The sequence below is a fragment of the Cnephaeus nilssonii genome (assembly GCF_951640355.1).
Source record: "Cnephaeus nilssonii genome assembly, chromosome: 22".
Taxonomy (NCBI): domain Eukaryota; kingdom Metazoa; phylum Chordata; class Mammalia; order Chiroptera; family Vespertilionidae; genus Cnephaeus; species Cnephaeus nilssonii.
The window spans coordinates 9,341,371-9,364,838 of record NC_137093.1 but is presented as its reverse complement, the minus strand read 5'-3'; the positions used below and the strand labels follow the sequence as shown (position 1 = coordinate 9,364,838).

The 23,468-nt window shown below is 59.6% G+C and overlaps 1 protein-coding gene across 2 annotated transcripts; it reads right to left on the bottom strand.

Moving 5' to 3' along the window:
* Positions 1-133: 133 nt before the first annotated feature.
* RASAL1 (RAS protein activator like 1) lies at positions 134-23,376 on the bottom strand. 2 transcript variants are annotated; one of them, XM_079763110.1, is made up of 22 exons: positions 23,163-23,376; positions 19,614-19,670; positions 17,387-17,500; positions 17,192-17,253; positions 15,930-16,059; positions 14,024-14,105; positions 13,805-13,936; positions 11,712-11,800; positions 11,095-11,212; positions 10,783-10,936; positions 10,365-10,429; positions 9,951-10,063; positions 9,262-9,321; positions 7,886-8,078; positions 6,046-6,183; positions 5,348-5,492; positions 4,028-4,200; positions 2,834-2,971; positions 2,615-2,750; positions 1,823-1,943; positions 931-1,004; positions 134-672 (listed from the first exon to the last, which is right to left on the bottom strand). In XM_079763110.1, exons 1-22 carry the CDS (start codon positions 23,225-23,227, stop codon positions 533-535), a joined length of 2,499 nt encoding a protein of 832 aa, XP_079619236.1. In that variant the 5' UTR covers positions 23,228-23,376; the 3' UTR covers positions 134-532. The 2 variants fall into 2 exon arrangements, with proteins under 2 accessions (XP_079619236.1, XP_079619237.1); XM_079763111.1 differs by lacking the exon at positions 9,262-9,321.
* Between the last annotated feature and the right edge of the window lie 92 nt (positions 23,377-23,468).

Here is a 23,468-nt window from a genome sequence, read left to right as displayed (position 1 = left end):
GTGTCCCAGACTCCAAGGGTCTGTCTGGGTCTTGCACATTGCACACCTGATTCTGGAAGCTTGTGGTTAGGACCGTCCGCCAAGGGCCCAGCTCAGGAGGATCAGTGAGGTTACAGTGATTGGCAGACGTGAAAACAGGAAGGGCTGAGCCCGTTTAGTGCTTGCCTGGGGCAACAAGGCCACGTGGGCATCAGGGATTCAGGTACAGCTGTATCCAGCAGCCTCATGGGGGTGGGTAGAGGCCAGTCCCGTGAAGCAGAGACCTCAGGCTGAGCCAACTGAGTCAGGTCCCTTATCCCACCACTCCAGTCTGCCTCAACCCGGAGAGGGAGACTCGTTGGGGGCTAGGCTGGCCCCCTGCCTCCAGGCGCCAGGTTTTGGGCTTAGGGCACGTGGGACTAGGAGGTCTCCGGAAGCCTCAGCATCGACAAAGAAGGTGCAGGACAGCCACAAGGAGACCCCTGGCCCAGGGTGTGCCGAGACGGGCCCAGCGGCTCCTCATTCTTCCTCCCAGGCTGGCTGTGGGGTCTCCTCAGGGCCCGCGGAGACCCGGGACCGCCTTCCCCTGCTCCTGCTGCTGGAACTCCTCGTGGGCTCGATCCAGGTCCTCCAGCACCTCCAGCAGGCGGGCAGCTGCTTCTCTCTGCCCGGCCAGGGCATCGGGACAGGCCCCTGGGAGGGAGACAAGGGGGGGCCCCAGGGGCTTAGCCAGGGCAGGGCAGGCTGCCAGAACCCACACCCCGTGGCTTTCTCGGGCTCCAGATTTGCCTTGTGCCGTGAGAATCCTTAAAGGTACTAGAACCCACACACACAGCCGTGGGCCTGCTGGTGGATACCGGAGAGGGGCTTGGAGGTCTCAGGGATTACGTGCAGGTTGTGGGAGGTGTCAGAGCGCGCAAAGGAAAGGGCCCGCCGTAACTTAACCCTTACCTTCCATGGCACCGGAGTCCTCCCTGTCTGCCTCCGGACTTGAATCCGTGTTGAAATCCTCCAGGAATTTCATCCTAGAAATTGAGAGGGAGAAAGACAAGGCCGGTCCCTGCCTTAGGGATTCTCTGCTGGTTGCAGGAGACATTCAGGTTTCTCACTAACCAGCACCACCCACATCCTCATCACAGCCAATGTCTGTAGAGTCCCAGACACTATTCTCGGCCCTTCGGCCCTTCGCATGGGTTAACTTATTCAATTATCACAAAAAAGGACCTGAGGTAGGTGCTTACTATTACCTCCGTTTACTGATGATCACCGAGACACAGAGAGGTGACGTAACCTGCCTAAGGCTGCACAGCATCACAATAGTTACCATTCATCGAAAGCTACCTATGTGGCCGGCACCTAGACAGGGCTCTACTGTGTTAGCTCATTTGACCCTCAGGACAACCCCATGAGCTGGGGACTATTACCCTAGTTTCCAAAAGAGGAAACTGAGGTACAGAGAAGGTAAGCAACTTGCCCAAGACCACACAGCCAGCACATGGCCAGGCCGGGATCTGAACTCACACAGGCCAGCTTCAGAACCCACTCTGTAATGAGTTGGAACAAATCTCTGTCGCTGGGTAACAATGACCCTGTGACCAGGAAGGGGGAGGGGCACAGCCAAGGTCTGGGCCAGTGTCTCCGGAGCGCCTGGTATTAGAAGATGTTAAGATCCAGGGATTAGGGTCCACCTGAGGGTGCTTCCCACCCTCACCTTGAGTTTGCCCCACCCCCTGCCCCACCCTCAGCGGATGCGCATGGAAAGAATGACTAGCTGAGTAGGGGAGGCCTCCATGGGCAGCTGGCCCAGCTGGTCATGGGGGTGAAGTGGGATGGGGGCACCCACCTGAGCTGGTCCCGCCCCAGAAGCAGCTGCCGATACACCATCTGGGTCTCAGCATCGGGATCCAGTGGGTCGCTCCAGTCTCCCAGGGTGACGGCCGAGTGTGTGTGGCTGCAACCAGCAGCTGAGGGGACACGGCATCACCCATAACCCCTCTCATCCCCCCCCCCAGAAGCCCCCAAGGCAGGCTGTCGCCAAGCCCTGCCCCTTCTGCCTCTACTTCAAGCCCTGCGGCCTCCACCCTCGCCCAGCAGAGCAGTGGCCTCACCTCTCTCCAGCCTCCCCCAGTCTAGGCGCCAGCCACACGGGGCCCTTCTAACCCTCTCTGCCTCCGGTCCAGGCCTTTTTGCTCGCCGGCAACACCCTCCCTTACCCCATCCCTGAACCCAGCTTCACTGCTCCACTCCTACTCTCTGAAGGTCACATCGAAGCAGCGCCTCCTCCAGAAAGCCCTCCTTGATCTCCTACCCATTCTCTGGAGTCCCAAAGCCTCATCTTGGCACTTAGGAAGCTGTATTACAAGTGTCTGGTTATTCACTTGTCTTCCTTAAGAGCAGGCCTGATGCCTGTCTGTGGACCACTAGATGCCTGGTGCGTAGTGGGTGCTTTACAGGATAACACCCCACATTGAATCCTCACAAAACCAGGAGGAAGGCACTGTTATCAACCGCATCCCACACTTCAGGAGCCTGGGGCATAGAGAGGTTAAGTAACTTGCTCAGGGTTGCTCAGCGAGCCCCGACAGCGGATTGGCAGGTGGGGAGGGCGGGGCCTGCGTCCGCCCTGCCCCCTCACCTGAGAGCTCCGCCTGGAGGCAGCAGGTCCAGCGCGCGCTGCGGAAGGCACCGGGGTGGCAGGTGGCCAGCTTGTCCGGGTTGGGGGCGCTGGCCTTGCGCAGGGCTGACAGCCATTGGTTGAGGTCGTTCACATTCTGCAGGGAGTGGGTGGGGGTCAGGGGTGAGGTGGGACTCCGGGGACGCCCTGCGCCCCCCCAGCCCGGCGGCGGCGCCTCACTTTGCACTGGAGGTAGGTGGTGTGCAGCGTCCCCGAGCCGTCCTGCGTCACCACCTGCATCACGTGCGGCAGCTGGAAGGCGCCCTCGTCCACACGCTCCACGGCGCGGATGTGCGACACGGGAATGGAGGAGCGCATCTGGGAGACAGGGTTGTCGCGGGGTGGGCTGGGAGCTGAGCGGGGGGGAGGGGGGGGCAGCTTTCCTCTGGGTGTGTGCACCACGTGGTGTCCCCGGAGGTGGGAGGGGGACATTGAGCCTCGTGTATCTGATTGGTGCGCATCCCCGCTCAGCTGTCCCATGACTCCCTGGTCCTGCCCTGCGCTCTAATTCAGTGACAACTTCCCTGGGCATCAGTTTCCACCATCACCACCGCCATCCTCCTCCTCACCCTGACGTGGCACTTGGGATGTTTGGTCATCCCAACACATTCCCGCGGCTGGGTCCGTTATTCTCCCCAATTTGCAGATGAGGAAACTGAGGCGCAAGATGTCATTCACCCGGTGGAGCCAGAACTGGCACCCAGGGAGTTGAACTCTAGAATCTACGCTCTGCTGACCGAGTAGAGACACCACGTTGGCCCCTCTCCACCGTTAGCTGCTATTTATGTTGCGCACACAGAAGTGGGCGGACCCAGTGTGTTTGTGCTGGACTTGAATGGCAGCCCCGTGAGAACAGGGATTCTGTCTTGTTTGCTGCTGTGTGCCCTGTCCGTACCTAGCGCACTGCCCCGTGGGCAGTAGGAACTCAACAAATGTTTAACGAATGAATGAGAGTGAGCGGGCGCCTGGCTGTGTGTGCCCAGCAGCCGGGCACGGACCTCTCCGTGAGCAGATCCGATGTGACGTGAGTCTCCGTGGTCCGTGGGCAGAGACCCGGCTGGGAACAGCTGAGGGTGCTGAAGCATCGGCACCGTGTGTGTCCACATCGGGGAGGGGACGTCTGGGGAGAGTGCACACTCTGGAGGGCGTTTGCTGGGGAGTGTGTGTCGGTGCACGCCTGTCCCTGGCCTGGGCCCTCACACCTGGGCCCAAGGGTGTGAGCAGAGCCTGGCCTGAGAATCTGAATTTGCCAGGTTGCTATGGGGCCTGGGGCAAGTCTTTGCCCATCCTGGGCCTCAGTGTCCCCTCGGGTGCAAAGGCCGCTCTGAGAGGGGCCCCCACGGGAGGCGCCTCCAGGGTGGACTGCAGGCCCACCTGCCCCTCAGGACTCTTGGAGTAGGAGAGGGTCTCCCCACTGAGCCAGAAGTAGCGCTTCTTGAAGGCAAAGCGTGTGGCCAGACTGGCGGGCTCCTCCTTGCGCTTCAGCAGGTAGCCTTCCCGGACGGTCACGGAGGGCGGGACCAGGGCCCTGGCTGGGCCCTCAGCCTCTGGGAAAAGGGGAGGGGGACAGTGAACCTTCCCATCCAGGCACTGCGTGGCCAGGGCCTCGTGGATGAGCATGATTCTCTGTTCCCGCAGAGGCAGGAGGAGGAGTCCACTCCCGCCATAGGGACGGGGTGTCACTGATGGCTGGGCGCAGAGCACACACTTGGCCTTGGTTCCTCTCTACCTGTGGGACCTGCAGGCAGGGTCGCAGGCAGCCAGCAGGGGGAGCCATGCCATGCGGAGTCAGTCCAGGGAGTGAGTGCCTGAGATTCAGCCACTCTCCCGGAGCCCAACACAGGCTCCTCCCCAGCACCACAGGGACCCCCCCAGCCACACCCGGCTCCACGTTTCCACAGGTTGCTCCTATGCGACTTGGACCCAACTCTCTCGTGACCTGGGCCCCACATTGTGATATGGACTCAACCCCAACTCTGCTTAAAACTGCCCTGCGGCTCCATTGCACTCCAAGTCAAAGCCAAAATCCTTCCCACTGCCTACAAAGCCCCACACAACCTGGCCCCTCATCCCTCCTTCGCTCCCCCCGCCCCCCGCCCCATTCACGCCTCTCCACTGGCCTCCTCACTGCTACTCTCCCGTCCCCACCTCAGGGCCTTTGCACAGGCTGTTCCCGGCCTGGAACTCTTCCCCAGGATCCTCATGGCTTGCTCTCCGTCCTCTTTCAGGGTTTCACTCTTGCTCTAGGGAGACTACTTCTGGCCACCCCCACCCCAACATTCCCTTCCCTCCTTTACTGTTTCTCCTTGGCCCTTGTCACTGCCTAACGCACCATGATTTGCTGAGTCCTCTTATTTACAGCCTGTTGTCTCCACTGGAATAAAACTTCCACGACAGCAGGACTTTCTTCTGTCTTGCTCACTGCTGTTTCCCCAGCTCATGGGACAGTGCCTATTACATAGCAGGCACTTAACAGATGTTTGTCCATTGCGTGAACACCATGCCACAATCCCCACCTACATCTCCACATCGGCTGGAATGGCACAGTAGGTGCCAGGAAATGTTAGTTGACTGACTAGCTGACGCACAGGTCCACAGGCTCCGTGCTAGGGGTGGGGGAGGGGTAGAGGGAGGGCAGGTCCCAGGGGTCTAGGGGAGTGACAAGCCAGACGTGGCAGGGCCACCGGAACTCACCCTCCTCCCCATCCACGTCCACCAGCTGGTCCAGGAAGTCTCTCACACGTAAGATACTCTGCAGCAGGAAGGGGTGCAGCGGGGCCATCCACAGCTCCTTGCCCTGGCCCAGCTGCTGGCCCAGGTTTCCGATGCTCTGCACAGCCTGGAGCAAAGAAGCAGGGGATTCCAGGGTCAAGGTCACTGCAGGGGCGGAGCCCTCTGTAGACCCAGAACAGAGTCCCAGAGTCCTGGCTCCCACATCAGTATTCAAAGAAATCTCAAAGCAGCACCTGCTCTGGGCAATATCTGTCCCTCCTTGTGGACAGACATACACCCCCAGAGCCCTTATTATTCTGTTCCCTCCTGAGCCCAGGTCCCCACACCAAGGATTGCCTGATCCTATCATGCATATCTGGAGCCCATCAGAACCTCAAAATGTGGCCACTTGGCCAAGGATGGTCTAATTCATACTAAGGTGTAAAGGACTACTAGCCTGCTTCCCACTTTCCTCCTGGAAGAGTAGGTATTTGTTTCCAAAGAGGAAATTAGAGAGTGTAATGGTTGCCTTCCCCCTCGGGATGAGAGCTAATGGTGGCATTTCAGTCGGGTGTTTCTGGGTCTCATTTGGGTCTCCTGAAGGCCTGGCCTCCCCGCTCTGTTCCCACCATGCTTCCCCTCACTCAGCGCCCCCAGGACGGGGCCTCCAGTGCCGGCACCTTGGCAAGCAGCAGCAGTGAGCGGCCGGTCTGGGGGTCTGCGTGCTGGTCCCGGAGGTCAAACAGCTTCGGGGTGAGGATGGCAGGTGCGAAGAATCGCAGGAAGAGAAAGCCGCTTATGGCCAGGTACTTGACGTCCTGCAGAGAAACGCAGAGGTGAGAGCCCCCCCCACCCCAAGACCCATCCCCTCCCCTGTGGAAACTGAGGAAGTGAAATGGGAGATGGGTCAGAAGGCCATCCTGGTCTGCCCAGGAGGCTTCTCCTTTGGGGCCTCAGTGTTTCCCTCTGGAAAATGAAGTAATAATACCAATTCTGCACAAGCAGATGTAGCCAAACATCCTGAGTCTGCTAAGGTCGCTGTCCTATGAAGGGAGCATTGTCATTATTCCCATGTTACAGATGAGGAAGCAGAAGCTCAGAGAGGTCAACTGACTTGCCCAAGGTCACACAGCTGATGAGCAAAGGAGGCAGGATTCAATCTCAGATCTATGACTTGTGATAGTGAATAGCAACAGGCCAGACACGTCTCCATACATTTGTTTATTTAATACGCACCCAGGTGGCATTTCACCCCCATTTTACGGAGGAGGCAACTGAAGCCCAGAGAGGGAAGGCTACTTGCCCAAGGCCTCACAGCAGTAAGTGGCAGAACCAAGTCTGCGCCCAAGCAGGATCTGAACTCCCAGCTCTCCACCACACTCTCTTGCATTCAACACTAGCTACTGCGGAGCGCTCCCTTAGTCAGGAACTGAGCCCGAACCATCACATTTAATCTTCAAACATCCCATGGCGTAGAAACTATTCTCTCCTTTTTCTAGATGAGGAAACTGAGGCTCCAGAGCCTGTCCCGTGGGCACCCGCAGCCCCAGCCTCTGCCCTGTACAAACTGTAAAGCGTGGCCTGTCCATGCGAACCCTGGGCCTGCCCCCCGCCAGGTGAGGCTGGTTCCCCCAGCACAGCAGAGGGTGTGTCTCCATCTGGGTGCATCTGGCTCCCCCCAAGTCACTCCCCACTTGCCTCTCCTACTCGGGCTATATTTAGCCTGAGAGAGTTCCGGAGCTTATTTAGGGGCTGTGTTCACACAGGAGGCAATGCCCTCCCTGGTGGGTGCCAACTCCTGGCCACAGTGAGCCCCGCCAGGGGCTGGGGACCTGGAGCTGCCCCTCCCTCCCTCCTCTGGAACCCTGAACCGCCCCCACGGGTAATTTTAGCCTTCGGCATCAGCACGTGACTTCCTCCTTTTTGAGAAGGAGGAACAGGTGTCAGGGAGGCAGGGCCAGGGGCTCCCCTGGCCCCATCCAGACTTGTGGGCCGGAAAAAGTCCCTGCTCCCTGCCCAAGGCCTTTCCCCCTGTGGGGGTGAGAACGGGGTACACTTGGGTGTCACTGATACTGGCTCCACCCGCAAGGGTCAGACTGTCTGGGGAGCCCGCCTCCCTCCCTCCCGCCTCCCTGCCTGTGTCCCACTTAGCACCTCTGGGCAGCCCAGGCGAGAGCCCGGCAAAGTGGGGCGTAAAGCAAGCCGCGTCCCAGTTTGGAGGCCACTCCTCAGCCGGGACTGAGCGAGAGAAAGGAGACACCCCAGCTGGGAGTCTGGAGGCCAAGGCTCTTTACCCCTCTGGGCCTCAATTTCCCCATCCGTAAACAGGAAGTGGGGAGCGATGCGGCATAAGTCAAGAGCTCTGAGCCCAGGCTCCAGGGATGGGCCACAGAGTACTCTAGCGTGGCAGCCCGGTTTCTGTCTACCTGCCTCTGTCCTGCCTCTCCACGTGACCCTGGACAAGCTACTGCCCTCCCAGCCTCAGTCTCCCCATCCGCCCAATGGGAGCGTCCGGCCCACCTTGTGCTCGTCCTGTGGGAAGCGCTCCTCCACGCGCCGGTGCAGCTGCTTGAAGGCGAGGCGCATGGCAGGCGGGCAGCGCCCCACGGAGCCCACGATGGCATCCACGATGGGCCCCAGGTAGCCCATCAGCAGCGCCAGGCTGGCCTCCCGCACATGCTCCTCTGAGGCCGTGCCCTTGAAGGAGAGCCTCCTGGGGGAGCAAATGGAGTGACTGTCTCAGAGCCCAGCCCCTGCCCACCCTCCAGCGGCCCCCACTGGGCTCAGACAGCGCCCACCTTCCCACCCCCCCACCTCCGCGACCTCCCCTCCTACCATTCCCAGGGCTCCTGGCTGCTGCGTAAACACATGCAGCTCATTCTTGTCTGGAGCCTTCGTACGTGCTGTTCCCTCTGCCTGGGACATTCTTGTCCCCACATTCAGCTTAGATGTCACCTCCTCAAAGAGGCCACCCCTCCCCCATCGCACATCATCCCAGACCCTGAACATGCATTTCAGCCTGGACACGCCAGACACACGCTTCCACCCCAGGGCCTTTGCACTTGCTGTTCCCCCTGCCTGCACATGACTTTCTCCCGCCCCTCCTTCAAGTGTTTGCTTAAATGTCCCCTTCTCTGTGAGGCTGTCCCTGCAGCCACCCCTATGGAACCCCGCAAGCCCCGCCCCTGCTCCCGGCACTTCCCTCGACCCTCCCCAGCTTCATTTTCCTCCGTAACACCGATCTTCTGCAGGAAGCTTCTTCTTTAGTTTGTGATCTGTCTCCCCCAGAAGAGGGATCTGTGTCCACGTGTCCTCTGCTGTGAACTCAGTGTTCAGACCATGCCGGGCACACAGTAGGTGCTCCACACTTGTTTTGTTGAGCGGACGAGGGAGTAGCAGTTTCCTATCTGCAGTTATGTCGTTCCTTCCTTTCCTGTTCCCATCCAGGTGAAGGGTCTGTGCCGCCCACTCTCAGACTGTGACCTCCGCAGAAGCCAGGCTGCGGGTTCCCTGCCCCGCCCCCCGTGTCCTGGACCCGAGGAGCTAATGCCTCTGACATTGTAGCATTTAATCCTAATGGCGACCTGATGGACTAAGTAGCCCATTTAACAGATGAGGAAACTGAGGCTCAGAGAGGTCTCCTTGCAAACGGGGCAGACTCGAGATTAGAACTCAGGACTGCCCCCTCGGGTCTGGCTACTACCCTGCACTGCCCAGGCGCTGGATGCCCTGCTGCATCCTTGCCAGGTGTGCTGGGAAAAGTCTCTGCCTTGGGGTTTCACAGACCGACCCCGCCCTTGTGCTCAGGGCCTGGGTTCAAATCCCTGCTGTGCAACTTCTTCCCAACTGTGCAGCCCTAGGCGGGTGACCTCCCCTCTCTGAGGCTGTTTCCTCACCTGGAAAAAGGGGTCCTGGTGCCTGCCTCCAGGGTGGTCAGAAGCTGTGGGCAGCACTTGCTGGGCAGGGCCCAAAATAACGGTAAGGCTCTCCCCTGTCCCACCAGAGTCCCCGATGGGCTGCCCAGCAACCAGCCTCATGGCCTGGCGGGAACACGCCCGCCCACCCCGGCTGGAGGGGGGAAAGGTCCCGGAAAGAGAAGAGGAGCCCACAGGGGCGTGGAGTGATCCAGCCACTGCCTGGCATCCTCCAATCGCATCCAGTGCTCCCGGGCCGCCCCTGCACGCAGGCCACGCAGGCCCCGCCCCTGCACGCAGGGCCCCGCAATGCGAGAAATTAGAGTCCCGTGTGCTTGGGGAGCATCAGTTAACGCCGGGCGGTGCGTGCACGACTCAGTTCATCCTCACGGCCCCACAGGGCGAGGTGACTTGCACACCGGTGGTGGCAGAGCGGGGTTTGAACCCAGGGAGCTCAGATTCCGAGCCCTGCCCGGAACCACTACACCAGGCAGCGTGAGGACTGAGGTGCCGCAGGGGAGACTTTGAGGTGGGAGGCAGGGCTGCGGGGAACCGGGGACGGGGTGAGGGGGGCGGGGGAGCCCGGGAGGGGTTAGCAAGGGACACAGGCCCGGCCTGACAAGGCTCGGGGGGGCTGTCGGGGGTCAGGGTCCCCCCTCAGCTCTGCTCACTTGGTGCGGCCCAGGTCCATCTTGCTTGGGTCCAGCTCGATGTACTTCTTCTCCTCGAAGACGCGGCTAATCACCGGCTTCAGGACCTCGTGCAGGTAGGGCATGCCCACGAGCTGGGGGCGGGAGGCACCACACGGGGTGGGGCTGAGGGCGAGGCCGGGGCGGGCCCCTGAGCTGGGGGCAGGGGCACCATGCAGGGAGACGCTCAGAGCAAGGCCAAGGCATGCCCAAGGGCTGGGTGGGGGCACTACCGGGCTGCCACTCGGGGTGAGAGGCCAGGCACCTGCCGCCAGCTCCCCAGCTCAGCTGCCCACTGCCGCCTGAAGCCAGCCAAGCTCGGGGTCCAGGTAAACCCTGGAGGGAGAGGGGCCCTTGAGGAAGCTGCTGGGCCCCAGCAGGCCTTCGCCCACTCACCTTCATGAACTGCTCCATGGACTTGGATGCCAGGGAGTTGGAGCGGAAGAGGGTGTTGGGGTCGGCTGGGAGGGCAGAAGGAAGTGTTTTCTGGGATTGGGGGGAATGATCCACCTCACCCCACCCACCCAAGGTGGAGGTCAGGATGCTTCTAGCCTCAGGGATTGAGGAGACCCCAACATCAGCTCCGTTCACAGTACCGAGGCCCAGGGTGGTTAAGCAATCAGCCTGCGGTCACACAGCTCAAGAGTAACAAAACCACACGTGTGTGTGTGTGTGTGTGTGTGTGTGTGCGCACACACACACACACACACACACACACACACAGGAGCCCTGTCCTCTGCTTGAGCACCCCTCTTAGTCCCCCAGTGACTCATCCTTGGGGGAGTGTTGTCCAGGGGTCCTGTGGGCAACTCACTGGTCCGCGCCAACTCCCGCCGGGTGAGATAGTCCAGAAAGGGCCCGGCCAGACCCTGGCCAAGAAAGAGCTTCGCCAGCTTGGTGGCGAGGTCCTGGCGGCAGTCCCCGGAGGTCAGCTCCTCCAGCACGGCCAGGGGGCTGGAGACGTCCTCCTGGAAGGACAGGCGGCAGGCGAGCTGGCCGGGGCCTGGGACTCCGGAGCAGCTCAGACAGGTTTCCCTGAAGCAGGGCGGCCAGGGTCCGGATCCTCCCCCAGCCCCTCCCCAGCCCCTCCCCAGCCCCCAAGTGCGTGCTTGTCTGACGCGCCCACCTCTGCTGGCTGCAGCACCGACTCCATGAGCAGCTCCAGGAGTGGCCGGTAGCACCGGGAGGGCAGCACGCGGTCCTCCAGGAGGCGCACCTTCAGGCGCAGGGCACCCAGGCTCCCCCTGACCGGGTCAGAGCACACGTATGTACGGATGGAAGAATGTACGGGCCGGCGCGGAGGTGGGCAGGTGAGAACACAGGTAAGGAGCATGGATGTTTGCAAAACAAGGTGAGTGTGGGTAGCTGTGAACAGGCGTGGCCAAGTCTAAAGGGGTGTGAACAGATGCTGACAGGTCTAAACAGGCCTTGACAAGCACAGACAGTGTGAACAATGGGGCTGGTACAAACCAGTGGACAGGAATGGACAGTGTGAACAGTGGACAGGCATGGAAGGACCCAGGGTTCTAATCACATCTCAACAGGTGTGAACTGACGTGTTCGCAGGTGGGTGGGCTAAAGGTGAGCTCGTTTGGACATGTGTAAACACAGCTGGGAGACATTCACAGGCATTTGTTAAATGAATGAACAGTGCGCCATGGTGATGGTTTGTGGGCTGACGTGGGCGCCCATGAGGACCCGCCACGAGCTGAAGATGGTACCCAGCATGGTTCCCACATTTACCCAGAATCCTCCTCCGCTCTGGGAAAGGGCAGGAGACGGAACCAGCCGTTGGGTGGGTTCTGCTGCAGGACCTTGGGGGGGAACTCCACCTGTGCGGGGACACATAGAGCTTCAGCGGAGGCCTGCCCAGCCCCGCCCAGCCCCGCCCAGCCCCGCCCAGCCCTGGGAGAAGCGCTCAGACTGCCCGCCCAAGGCGGGGTGGCATAGCCTGCCAGGGGCCACGTCTTCCTCCCCCTCTGTGTCCCATCAACACAACCCCGGTGACACTCCCTCCCTGAGTCCTAAATGATGAGCCCTGCCAGGGCACTGAGGCCTCCAGGGACGTTTATTTGAGGAAACTGAGGCTCAGAGAGGTGGAGTGACTTGCCTAAGGTCACACAGCTGCTGGAGACAGCATGTCAGACTGGGTGTGTTTTCAGCTCTGTTCGGGGACACCATTGCATCTATCACAAAGCTTAAAGAGCCCGAAGGCCCCCGAGCCCCACCCCCTCTTTTAAATAACGTTATAGAGATATAATTGTGCCCCATACAATTCACCTATTTCAAGTGTATCACTCAAGGGCTTTTAGTATGGTCAGACTTATGCTAACATCACTACGAACTTCAGAACATTTCATATGAGCCCCCCAAAAGCCTGTACCCATTAACAGTTACTCACCAGCCCCTGACAACCACTAATCTATTTTGTCTTCATAGATATATTCATCAATTCTAAACATTTCCTATAAATGAAATCACATCGCGTGTGGGGTTTTTTTAGACCGGCTTCTTTCATTTAGCATGTTTTGAAGATTCATCCATGTTGTAGCATCTGTCGGTACTTTGTTCCTTTTTAAAAATATTTTTTAATTGATTTCAGAGAGGAAGGGAGAGGGATTGAGAGATAGTAATATCAATGATGTGAGAGAATCATTGATGGGCTGCCTCCTGCACGCCCCCTGCTGGGGATGGAGCCTGCAACCCCTCGCATGTGCTCTGACCAGGAATTGAACTCTGACCTCCTGCTTCATAGGTCAAAGCTGAACCACTGAGCCACACCAGCTGGGCGGTACTTTGGTCCTTTATATGGCTCAGTGATGGGCAACCTTTTGAGCTTGGTGTGTCAAACTTCGCCAAAAAACTGAGCATAACTCGGGTAGTGTGTCACTTTGAGGAAAAAACATTATTTCGCAAATGTTTCATCCTCGGCATGCGGCCGCTGCAGAAATGGCTACGCGTGTCAGTGCTGACACGCGTGTCGTAGGTTCGCCATCACTGATATGGCTGAATGATATTCCATTGTAGGCTATAGCACCTTTGTTTATTTATTCGGCTGCTGATAGATATTTGGGTTACTTCCGCTTTGGCTATTATGAACAATGCTGCTGTGAACATTCATGTACAAGTTTTTGTGTGGACATGTGTATATTTTCATTGCTTGGGTACAGACCTAGGAGTGGAATTGCTGGGTCACGTGGTAACTCTATTTTCAACCATTTCAGGCACTGCCAGCATTGCATGACCAAGCCTCCCCCTTATTTGCTCTAATCTTGTCTCCTTTTAAAAACTATCAGCCCTGCTATACCTGCACTGCTACCCAGAGGCAGGAACAATGCACCCATTGTACAGATGGGGAAACTGAGGTTCCAAGAGAAAGACCTTGACCCCAGTGCTTCCAGGAAGAGGAGGCAAAGGCTTAGATTCTGGAGTAAGAGAGGCCTGCACTCAGATCCCAGCTCTGCTATTTCCTAGTCATGTGACCGTGGGAAAGCCACTAGCCTCTCTCAGTTTCCCCACCCCAGCCTTTTAGGGTGGCCCGGAGGGTAAATGAGGTTATGCTGGAGAAGCGCGCAGCACGGGGCCAGCACATGGTCATGCCAGGTACTCTCACTGTAGAATCAGGATATGGGCCCACCCGTGACCTTGGCAGCTTCCTGCACCTTTGAGAGCCGCAGTCTCCCCAAATGTACAAGGGGGCCGTAGGACTCCATTTCCCTGGACCTGGTGAGGCAGCCTTCACTTCTACCCTTCTGAGCCCCGGGGTACCAGCCCATCTCCCCTTCTTCCCCCTTGGAGGCCGTGGGGAGCCATGGGGAGTGTTGGGGGGGGCTCACCATGCCCAGGAAGTCGTTCTTGCCCACCATGTCCCAGTCCCAGAGCTCCACCCGCAGCGGGGAGGGGGCGCCCGGCATCTCCCGCAGCTCCAGCACCTCATCCCAGTGAGGGAAGCGAGTCTTCTTGATGGTCTGGGGGAGGAGGGGGGTGAAGAGAGAGCTGACTGGGACCCCACCACCCGGTGCCCCACTCTTTCCCAGCTCCCCTCCACCACTCACCGAAGTCTCCAAGCTCTGGCTGCCCCAAAATACACGTGCGAATGGGTCCGATGTGCCGGAGATGTCTCGGGGGGCCAGGTCCCTGGGGACAGATGAGGACGGGAGTGGGGACCACAGGACCCTCAAGGACCAAAACCCAAACTGGACCTTGGAAAGTAGATTCAGGGTAGACCATTCGAGTGCCCCTGGTTTCCAAGGTGATAAACTGCTCCATGGTAGGGACCCAGCGGGGAGCCCGTCCTATTGACTAACGCTGCCCTATGAGGAGGCACTAGTAATGCCCCTATTTTCCAGATGAGCAAACTGAGGCACAGAAAGCTCAGGTCCTGCATCACAACGCCCAGCAGACGAAGGTGTCGTGGGGAGGAGAAAGGAGTCCCTGGATGGGAGACCAGAGGCCAGGACCCAAAGCCTGGCTCTGTGCTTCGTTGTCTGGGCGACACGGGAATGAATAGCCACTCACCTCCCTGAGCCTCAGTTTCCTCATCTGGAAAACGCGAGTAATAACAGACCTCAGGGGGCCAAGAGTAAATGAGATGACGCGTGGAAAGGGCTCAGCATAGCAGCTGGCAGCTGGTGAGGGCTCAGATCAGTCATTCATTCAACAAACACCATGCCCACACCTGCCTAGGACCCAAGAAAAAGGATGACAGAGACCCCTGCCTCTGGTTGTCATGACAACCCAAAAGTCTCAACCCAATCAGCCTTCCCCACTCCTCCTTCCTGAGGTCCCCCAAATCTAGAGACACCCCCCGCCCAGAGGATCTTCCTCCTGCTGCTCCTCTCCCACCCATGCTCGGCATCCAAAGCCTTCTTTGGTTTCCTAGGAGCCAGCCCAGTTGCTAAGCGACAGCAGTCGGTCCCTTTCCTGTTGCAAGAATCCTGCACAGCCTTGTGGCTGGGGAGGAGGCCCTGGGCGAACAGCAGATAAGGAGCCCCTGTCCCATGCTGAGTCCTTTCTCCTGTCCCCTGCCTCTCCCCCCCCCCAAAACCCCCCATGCTTCCCGCCCCCAGTACTCCATCCAGACTCCAGGGATCCCCAGCTGGGGACAGAAATCTGGAGGTGGTGGGAGAGACACAGAGAGGGCAAGAAAGGACTTAAAGTCACACAGCAAACTAGAAATTGAGATGCTCCCCAACCTTGGCAAGAATCAGTCTAAAAGGGAAGGCTGGGGGAGTAAGGTGTGGGGGGAAAAAAGGCAGAAAGACAAGATGGGAGATAAGAGGGGAATGGGGGAGGGGAAGTAGTTAAGGAAGCAGAATAATGGGGGAGCTCAGAGAGAGAAAGGGGATTACAGAGTGACACGCAGGCAGGAGGAGTGAGGGCTATCCCATGAGCTGGTGCCCCTGGAGGGTCACTGTGGGGTTTCCTCCCCTCCTCACTCCCAGCCCACATGATGTCTTCGGGGCTGACCCTCCCTCCACTCCAGGAATGGGCTGTGACTCAGGCCTGACAGGTCAGTCAGTGTAACTGACTCAGAGACAGGCAGGTACCCCAGACTGAGCCAATAAGAAATGCTTCCACGGGTTGGAAATGGTAAGAGATGGAAGTTCTTTTTCAGTTGGGGCTGCCAGGTTGTTAGGATGGCAGCTGAGGCTGCTGGGGCCAACGTTGTCCCCACCTGGGGAAAGACTTAGAATGAAGCTAACACAAAAGACAGCTGAGGAATCTGTGTCTACAGAGTCCTGGTGTCACCCTTTGAGCACCTGGATCCAGCCATGCCTGAAGCTACATGTCATTCATATGAGACAGTCTGCTTATGTCCATGTGAACTGGGTGTCTACTGCTTACAGTTTGACTAATACACCTCCTTGCTCATGTCTGGCCATCCTGAGGGTCTGGCCTTTGGTTGCTGGTCCCTGCTCATTCTCAGATCGCCGCCTACACCCCACACCAGGACCATACCTGGCCTTGAGCACATGGCAGCGAAGACAGCGGCCCCGCACATCTTCCAGCATCTGCACAGCCAGGTAGATCTCCCCTTGCACCTCGGCATCCGGGTCCACAGGGCTCAGGTTAATCCAGCTATCAATTCCTGGAGGGCACAGGCGTTAACATTTGTTAAGCGTCTACCATGTACTCGGCGTTGTGTGTGCGATGATCTTTGATTGTGAATTCATGTTTGTTTGATCTCATTCTGTGGGAAACCGAGCACGAGGATGCTTATCCCTGGAGAGGAGAGGTGCTTGCTCATTCTGGGCCTCTTTAAGGGTCTCGGTCTAACGGGGAAGTCTTGGGGTCAGTACCATCTGCCTTCGCCCTAGCTCAAGATTTAGCCTGTTGACTGCAGATGAGATACTGACATTGACTTTCGGGGAACTCCTTCCTTATTCCCTCGCTGTTGCTCACCGCTCCCTGTTAAGTTTGGCTGACGATTGGGGGATGGGAGGAGAGTACTGGGCAGTTTTCCTTCTTTACAGCAAGTCCAACAATGTATTAGGAACCGCATCTAATTCAGGAGCTCACTGTCACATAGCAGGAGGGCCCTTCTGAAGGTGTAGTGCCCCGGGCTGCTGGAAATGAAAGTTCCACTTCACCTCTGTCTCCACTCCAACCCCCAAGTGCAGGATGTGTCCGCTTTCTCTCGCTTGATTATTGCACCGACTCCAAATTGATCTCTCAGCTCTGCTCCCGTCCCACTGTGCTCCAGTATCCACAAAGCAGCACAGAGATCTTCTGAAAATGTCTCTAATCTCTCTTGTCAGTCTGTCCTCCTCTGATATGGCTCCGCTCTCTCCGCTGTCTTGCTCAAGGACTATCAATGGCTCCCCAGTACCTCCAAGAAAAGGTCCAGGCACCGAGGGCCATCTCCGATCAACCCCCACACAATCCTCCATCTGGCCCCGCCCACACCTGGCCCTAGAAGAGAACCCATGGAGACGGGCCTTCGCCTCTTTGCCAAAGCACCTTTAAGGCCCAACTCCTGCCCCTTCCTCCAGGAAGCCTTCTTTGACCACCTGCCCACTCCTCCTCATGCACCGTCATACCAGTGATGTTCCACATCCCGCCTCCCCCACATGTCTGTCCTGTTTAAAAACAGAAACTGAAATAATTTTCCACGGAGGGCTCTGTGCTTCACATGACACTTGCTCTGTCCTTGCAACGCCCACTCTGGGCATGGCACCCCTCCTCCCTCTGCCGGCTGAGGGCCGGCGCCCCTCGCCCACCTCGGGGGTCAGCGGCGATGGCCTCCCTGCTCAGCGAGATCTTGCCGATGATGTCGTCATGCCTGTGGAAAGGGGGCAGGGGAGGGTCCAGGTCAGGAAAGGGATGGACATCAAGGGTGGGTAGGTAGGTGGAGACTTTGCTTTGGGGTGTCCGCCTCCCCTCAGATGCCCAGGCTTGGGTCCCAGCACACATACCCCACCGTGTCCTCGTCCAGCACATAGAAGGCCAGATGGTGGAAATCCAGGGGCAGGTGCACCGTGTACTCCTCCCCCCAGAAGGGGCTCAGGCTCCGCCAGACAGTTGCCGTCCTGCAAAGGGGGGCACAGGGGGCTGGGGGGACTTGGGCCACACAACCTGCAGACACCTGGGCACCCAGGTGCACATGCGCGGCACACACACACACACACACACACACACACACACACTCCCACAGGGATACACTGAAACAGACACTCAGAGATACCACAAGGAAGCCAGAGACACAGACACACACATGCAGCCTCAGAAACTTCTAGAAATACAAATCTATGCGTTTCTACACACTGACACATGTAGACATGCACAAAGAAAACAGACACAGTCACACAAACCCACAGACACACTCACATACGTACACAGCAGATACACATATAGAATCACACAAACACAGTAACCAACAACACACATGATTCCATCCATCCATCCATCCATTCATTCATTCACGGGGTGCCAAGGCATAAGGGTTCTGGGGGAATCAGAGGAAGAGATAGCAAGGCCCATGCTCCCTCCGAGCCCCCTCAGCAGCCAGGCGCACTCTCCTGAGCTCTATGGCACAGTGAGAGTCCTGTGCTGTGGTTAGTACCTGGTTGGGTCAGGGAGTGGGGGTTGGAGGGGTCCAGAAAGGCTTTCTGCAAGAGCTATTCAGGCAAAGTGGGGAGAGAGGGTGAGGACAAGCATTCCCAATGGCTAGGACAGCACGTGCAAAGGCCCTGAGGCAGGGATGAGCTTGGTACTTTTGAGGAACAGGAAGGTGCTGGTTGGAAAGGGAGGAGTGTGAGGGGCCAGAAGGTAAGTCAGCAGGAGCCAGAGCCCTCAGTCAGCAAGGGGGAACCACAGCAGGGTTAGGGACCAAGACAAGCTCAGGCACAGGCACACACATAGAGCATCTTCACCCCGACACCCCTGCAGACCCACTTCCCTTTACCCAACCCAGAACAAAGAACCTCCGTGCTCAGTGAGACACACCCAAATGTATGGCTGCGAAATCTGGCTCGTACACCTGCCACTCCCATGCTTCCTTTTGCACACTCTTCCCCAACAGAGCGTGAGTGTGCACACGCACCCATACATGCACCACGCTCTGCCCCCTAGCCCAGGCACCACCATCAGTTGGACACTTCTTCTCCCTAACCCTGCCTTTTCCCTGCTGGAAGCCCCTCCCCAGCCCCTGAGGTGGGATGCTCCTCCGAGCCCAGGGCGGGGGGCGGGGACAGCAGCCCGCTGTGACAAGGAACATCAGCCTGTGGGTTTGTGGGTAAGGGGGCAGCGTGAGCACGGAGAGGATGAGGGAGGGGGTCAGCTGGGCGCTGTAGGCTGACCTGCCCCCAGATGGGCTCCCTGCCCCCAGCTCCCAGTCCATCTGGACCGGAACCACGCCAGCAGCATCCTGAATCCTGCTGTCTCCATAGGAACCGAGGCCTCAGCCATCCACCCACCCACACCCCTCAGGCCTGCGGGGGCTGAGAGCTGTCCCTTGATCGGCCTGCGGGGGTGGGAACCAAGCATGACCCAGCCCGATGTGCCCCCTGCCCAGACTCGCTCACACATCGAACACCCTCACACCCTCGCGGGTGTTCACATTGGTGCCTGTGGACCCAAATAAGCAGGCAGTGGTGCGCACGTGTGTACAGGGCAGCCCGTGTGTGTGGGCACACATGCACACAGACCACACACTGCTACACGTGGTGAGCCTGCATTCCCACAGGGACACGTACATCTGGACACCAGCCCTCCAACACCCCCATGGACACTCAGGCAGGCCCGCTGGGCGCAGGCGCGCGCACACACACCCCGTGCCTGCAGCACCCAGCAAGTAGGCCCGGAACCAGCCCGCCCAGCCAAGCGTGAGATGCCCGCCCCCGGGGAGGCCACCATGGGAGGCACAGGCTGGCAGCCGCTGAGTCAGCCCCGGGAGCCGGCAGGGACATCGTCAAGTCCAGGGGGAAGGTGCGGGCCAGCTGGGGCTGGGTGGGGAGAGGAGCTGGTGGGGCACAAAGCACCCACCATCAGGCCGCAAGTCCACCGCTGGCGTGAGCATCGCCCTCCCCCCTCGCCCCTCTTTTCCTGGTGGGTTCTTGTGCCTGGACTCCCCAGGGCTAGAAGGAGCCCCTCCCCCGGCCCCTGCCCTGCTCGCCTCGCCCCTGCCCGGCCTCCACTCCTCACCTGGCCACCACCTCGTCGTCCACTTTCACTATGCAGTAGGGGTCACTGCTCCCAGACCTGCGGAAGGAGGAGGTTAAGAGGGCAGTCATGGGCGGGGACCCCAAACCACCTTCATGTCACAGGAGGGTGCCACTGAGGCCCAGAGAGGGGAGGGGACCTGCCCAGGGTCACACAGCAAGTCCAGCTACGAGGCTGGGGACCAGCAGGATGTCATGGCTGCTCGGCCTGCCCACTGCGACCCACAGAAATAGAACACTGAGGCACCAAGCGAGGAAGTGCAGAGGCCCTGTCCCAGGAAGTCCGAAGCCAGTGCGTGCGGGGGAGTCACACCTGCTTCCCCACCTGCTGGCTGTGGGGTCCCGGCCAGCCCCGCCCCTCTGTGTCCCTCAGAGCCTCTGCCCTAAGAATCAGGAAGAACATTAACATCCACCCCCTGGGGCAGAGGAACTAAGGAGCACGAGGTGCAGGCAGCCCAGGCGCCCCCAGAGCCTCGGCGATGAGCTTGGCCTCTCTGGCCTTGCATGGCAGTGGGGTCCCCTGGGCAGGGGACACACGTTGCCCAGCTGTCAGCAGGTACGGACCTCAGCAGCTCTCACTGCAGACAGGCCAGGGCACCCAGACCTCACGCCTCCACCAGCCCCCCCTGGCAGGCAGGACCCAAGCCCAGGTCCAGAGGGCTCAGCGCACCAGCTCTTGACCAAGGCTGCCTCCAGCCCAAATGGCCCTCCCTCCATGCCCGGCCCCCACCCTCTCTCTCTGCCACCTCCTCTCAGTTCCGCTGGCCCCCGATCCACAAATGCCTCAGGGATTCCAAGGAGCAGGGACGCTGGCACTGGGAGCTGGCTCCAACCCGAGGCTTGTCTGCTGGCTGAGCCCTCCCTGCGCCTCAGTCTCCTCTCGGGATTCCTCCCTGAGCCCCCTTTGCTGGGCGCTCCAGTGCGTTCATTCCTCCATCTGGGCCCCGCCCTGCACATCTCAGACTGGCCTGTGTCTCTCAGCTCCTCTCTAGGTTCTCCCCTCTGATCCCCCTTCCCTGGAGTGCCCTGGGCCTCAGTTTCCCCACCTGGGTGCTCCCTGAATGCCTGAGGCTGGGTAACCCCCTCCATCTCATTTCTCTCTCTGGGCTCTCTAACCCTGAGCTTCTTTAAAGCAGGCTCCCGTTCCTCAGTTTCCCCAACTGCGGATGTGGGCTGGATTCTCCCCAGCAAAGGGCTGGGAGACACGCCCCCCCTCCCCCCCCCCCCCGTGAACCCCGCCTGACCCCCGGCCCCTCATGGGAGCCGAGCTCACACGTCAGCTGCAGGCTCTGACGCACGAGGGCCTTATCAGGCTCCTATCAGGTAGGGGCAACGGCGGGAGGGGGCTGCAGCCTCTCCAGAGCCTGGCCTCTCCACGGCCGCTGCCCCACCCCAGCGTGGGAAAGCAGGCCCTGCGGCCGTGGCCTGCCCAGCCTGGTGTGTGCACGGAGCGGTCAGGCTTCATATCCCGGCTTGCGTGACCTCAGGCAAGTGACTTTGCCACTCGGGGCCTCAGTTTCCCCATTTGTAAAATAGAAGTGCTAACAGAACCATAGGAAATGCTAAGCGCAGAACCTGGTCCCTAGTCAGCCCTCGGTGACTTACAGCTATTGTTTTTATTATTTTTGTTGTTGTTAATCCTCGCCCGAGGATGCTTTTCCCATTGATTTTTAGAAAGAGTGGAAGGGAGGGAGGGGGAGAGAGAGAGAAACATTGATGTGAGAGAGACACATTGACTGATAGCTTCCCCACATGTGCCCGGACTGGGGCCGGGGGTCGAACCTGCAACCCTGTGCCCTGGACCAGGAGTCAAACCCTCGACCCTTCAGTGCACAAGTCGATGCTCTAACCACTGAGCAATCAGCCAGGGCACAGCTGCTATTATCAATGACTGTAGTAACTCTAAAGTCATCCGCTGAGTCTTCCTCTTACGCCAAGTCCAGACGCCCTAACATCTGGGGAGGCTTCAGGAAGAATCCAGCCTTTTCCTTAGGAGAGGGGCGAGAGAGCACGCCCTAGCTGAGTCCCCGTGGGCAGGGAGATCCCAGCAATCTCCGAGGAGAGCGCCTGTGAAGAAGGGAGCCAACAGCCAGGGAAACTGAGGCAGGGTGGCCAGATCCCCAACTGGGGCTTAGTGACTCCCTACCCTTGCTCGAGGGCGTGGCCGTGGCCCAGGAACATGGGGAGGAGGGTGGCATGGCAGCCACGCGTGACTCAGCTCCCTCGCAGGCGGGACAGATGGCGCTCCCTCGAGGCCCTCACCAGCCTCCATCAGCCTCCAGGCCCCCACTCCTGGCTTCACTGCCCCAACACTTCGGGGGTCTCTCCTCTCGGGGCGCGGGGAGGACATCTCAGAGGGAGGGAGGCAGGGCTTGTCCAGGTGCCGCATTTGCACAGCGAGCCCTCGGCCTCTGTGGGTTGCAGGGCGGTGCTGATCGGGAGTGGCTGGGGAGGATGGAGGAGCTCTAAGCAGCGCCCCCCTTGACACGCCGCAGTGTCAGGGAGGGGGCAGGTGGTGGAATCCAAGGCAGGGTACTCCTTGCTGGGGGCCCGCAGCTGGGGGAGGCGGGCAGAGCAAAGGCTCAGCACCCAGGCTCCTGCTCACCTTGGCCGCGGGGTAAGTCCTAGCTGGCCCTCCACCCTCCCGGCTGCACGGGGCTGGGGACCCTGGCCAGGGCTCCCATTGCACAGATGGGAGATGGAGACCCAGAGAGAACCAGGTTCAAGGTCAAACAGCCCAAGTCCTGCCAAGGATCCCAGACCTACTCCAGGTGCTGACACCCTCAGAACCCTCTCCGGGCTCCAGGCCAAGCAGGAGGGGGACCCCTCCCACCATTCTGCTGATCCGGCAACTGCTGACTCAGCCCCCGGGAAGCCCAGCCAAGGACTGGTACTAGGGGGCCCAAGGGTTCTCCAGACCCATCACACCTAGTGGGGAGGGGGCTGCCGGGGGAGGGGGGTTAGCTCCTCAAGCCGCTCAACATGCAGGGAGGGCCCACACTCGCTGGGAGCTACTGGCTGGGGAGCCGGGGGCTCTGGGTCAAAAGCACCCCAGTTTCCCCCCAAGGCTGGCGGGCTGGCCATCTGGTGACACTCCGCAAATCTAAACCCCAGATGCACACAGAGGAATGCTGGGCCACCTGGATCCCCCGTCTTTTGTTGATAGGAGCTCACCCAAGCCTGGAGCGACACCTCCCCATCCCCATCCCCATCCCCATCCCCATCCCCATCCCCATCCCCACCCCCAGCTGCGATAGAATCCGCTCCAATCTCCGGCTGACGCTCTGTAAGGCCCTTTAGTACATCCCAGGATCAAAGACATCCACCCTTGGGGGGCAGGGCGGGCACGTGGGCACGGGGCAGCGATGGGCATGCGGCCTCTCCCCCCATGAAGGTGTATCTGCCTCAATACAAGGTCTTAGCGTCTTAGACAGGAGCCCATGCCTAGTTCACCGACCCTCCCTGGCACGCGGAACGGGCGACCCCCACCCCACCCCGTGCCCCGTACGCCCCTCGCTCCGGGAGTACTCACACGTCCTTGGCGGGCAGCGCCCGGCCCTCCACCACGCGGACATTCAGGGAGCTGATCTTGGCCATGGCGCCCAACCCCAAACTTTCAGGGCGGGAGGGCGCCCAGGTTCCGAGGCTGGACCGCGGGGAAGGGGGGTGGCAGAGAAAAGAATCTACATGTCACCAGCTGCAAGCCTGGCGCCCTGTCCCGGGGTCCCAGCGCCACCTGTCCGAGACGCGGGCAGCTGGGCGCGAGGTTTTCGGAGGAGGAGAAAGGATCGGTGTCCTCGGAGGGGGCGCCCTCCCCCCGTCCCCCGCGGACTCTACA

Coding starts and splice junctions, on each gene's coding strand:
- RASAL1 (XM_079763110.1), bottom strand. CDS start 23,227: ATGGCCAAGATCAGCTCCCTGAATGTCCGCGTGGTGGAGGGCCGGGCG. Junction 6,184..7,885: donor TCCCACAGGACGAGCACAAG/GTGGGCCGGACG, acceptor GTTTCTCTGCAG/GACGTCAAGTACCTGGCCAT. Junction 2,751..2,833: donor CCACCTACCTCCAGTGCAAA/GTGAGGCGCCGC, acceptor CACTCCCTGCAG/AATGTGAACGACCTCAACCA.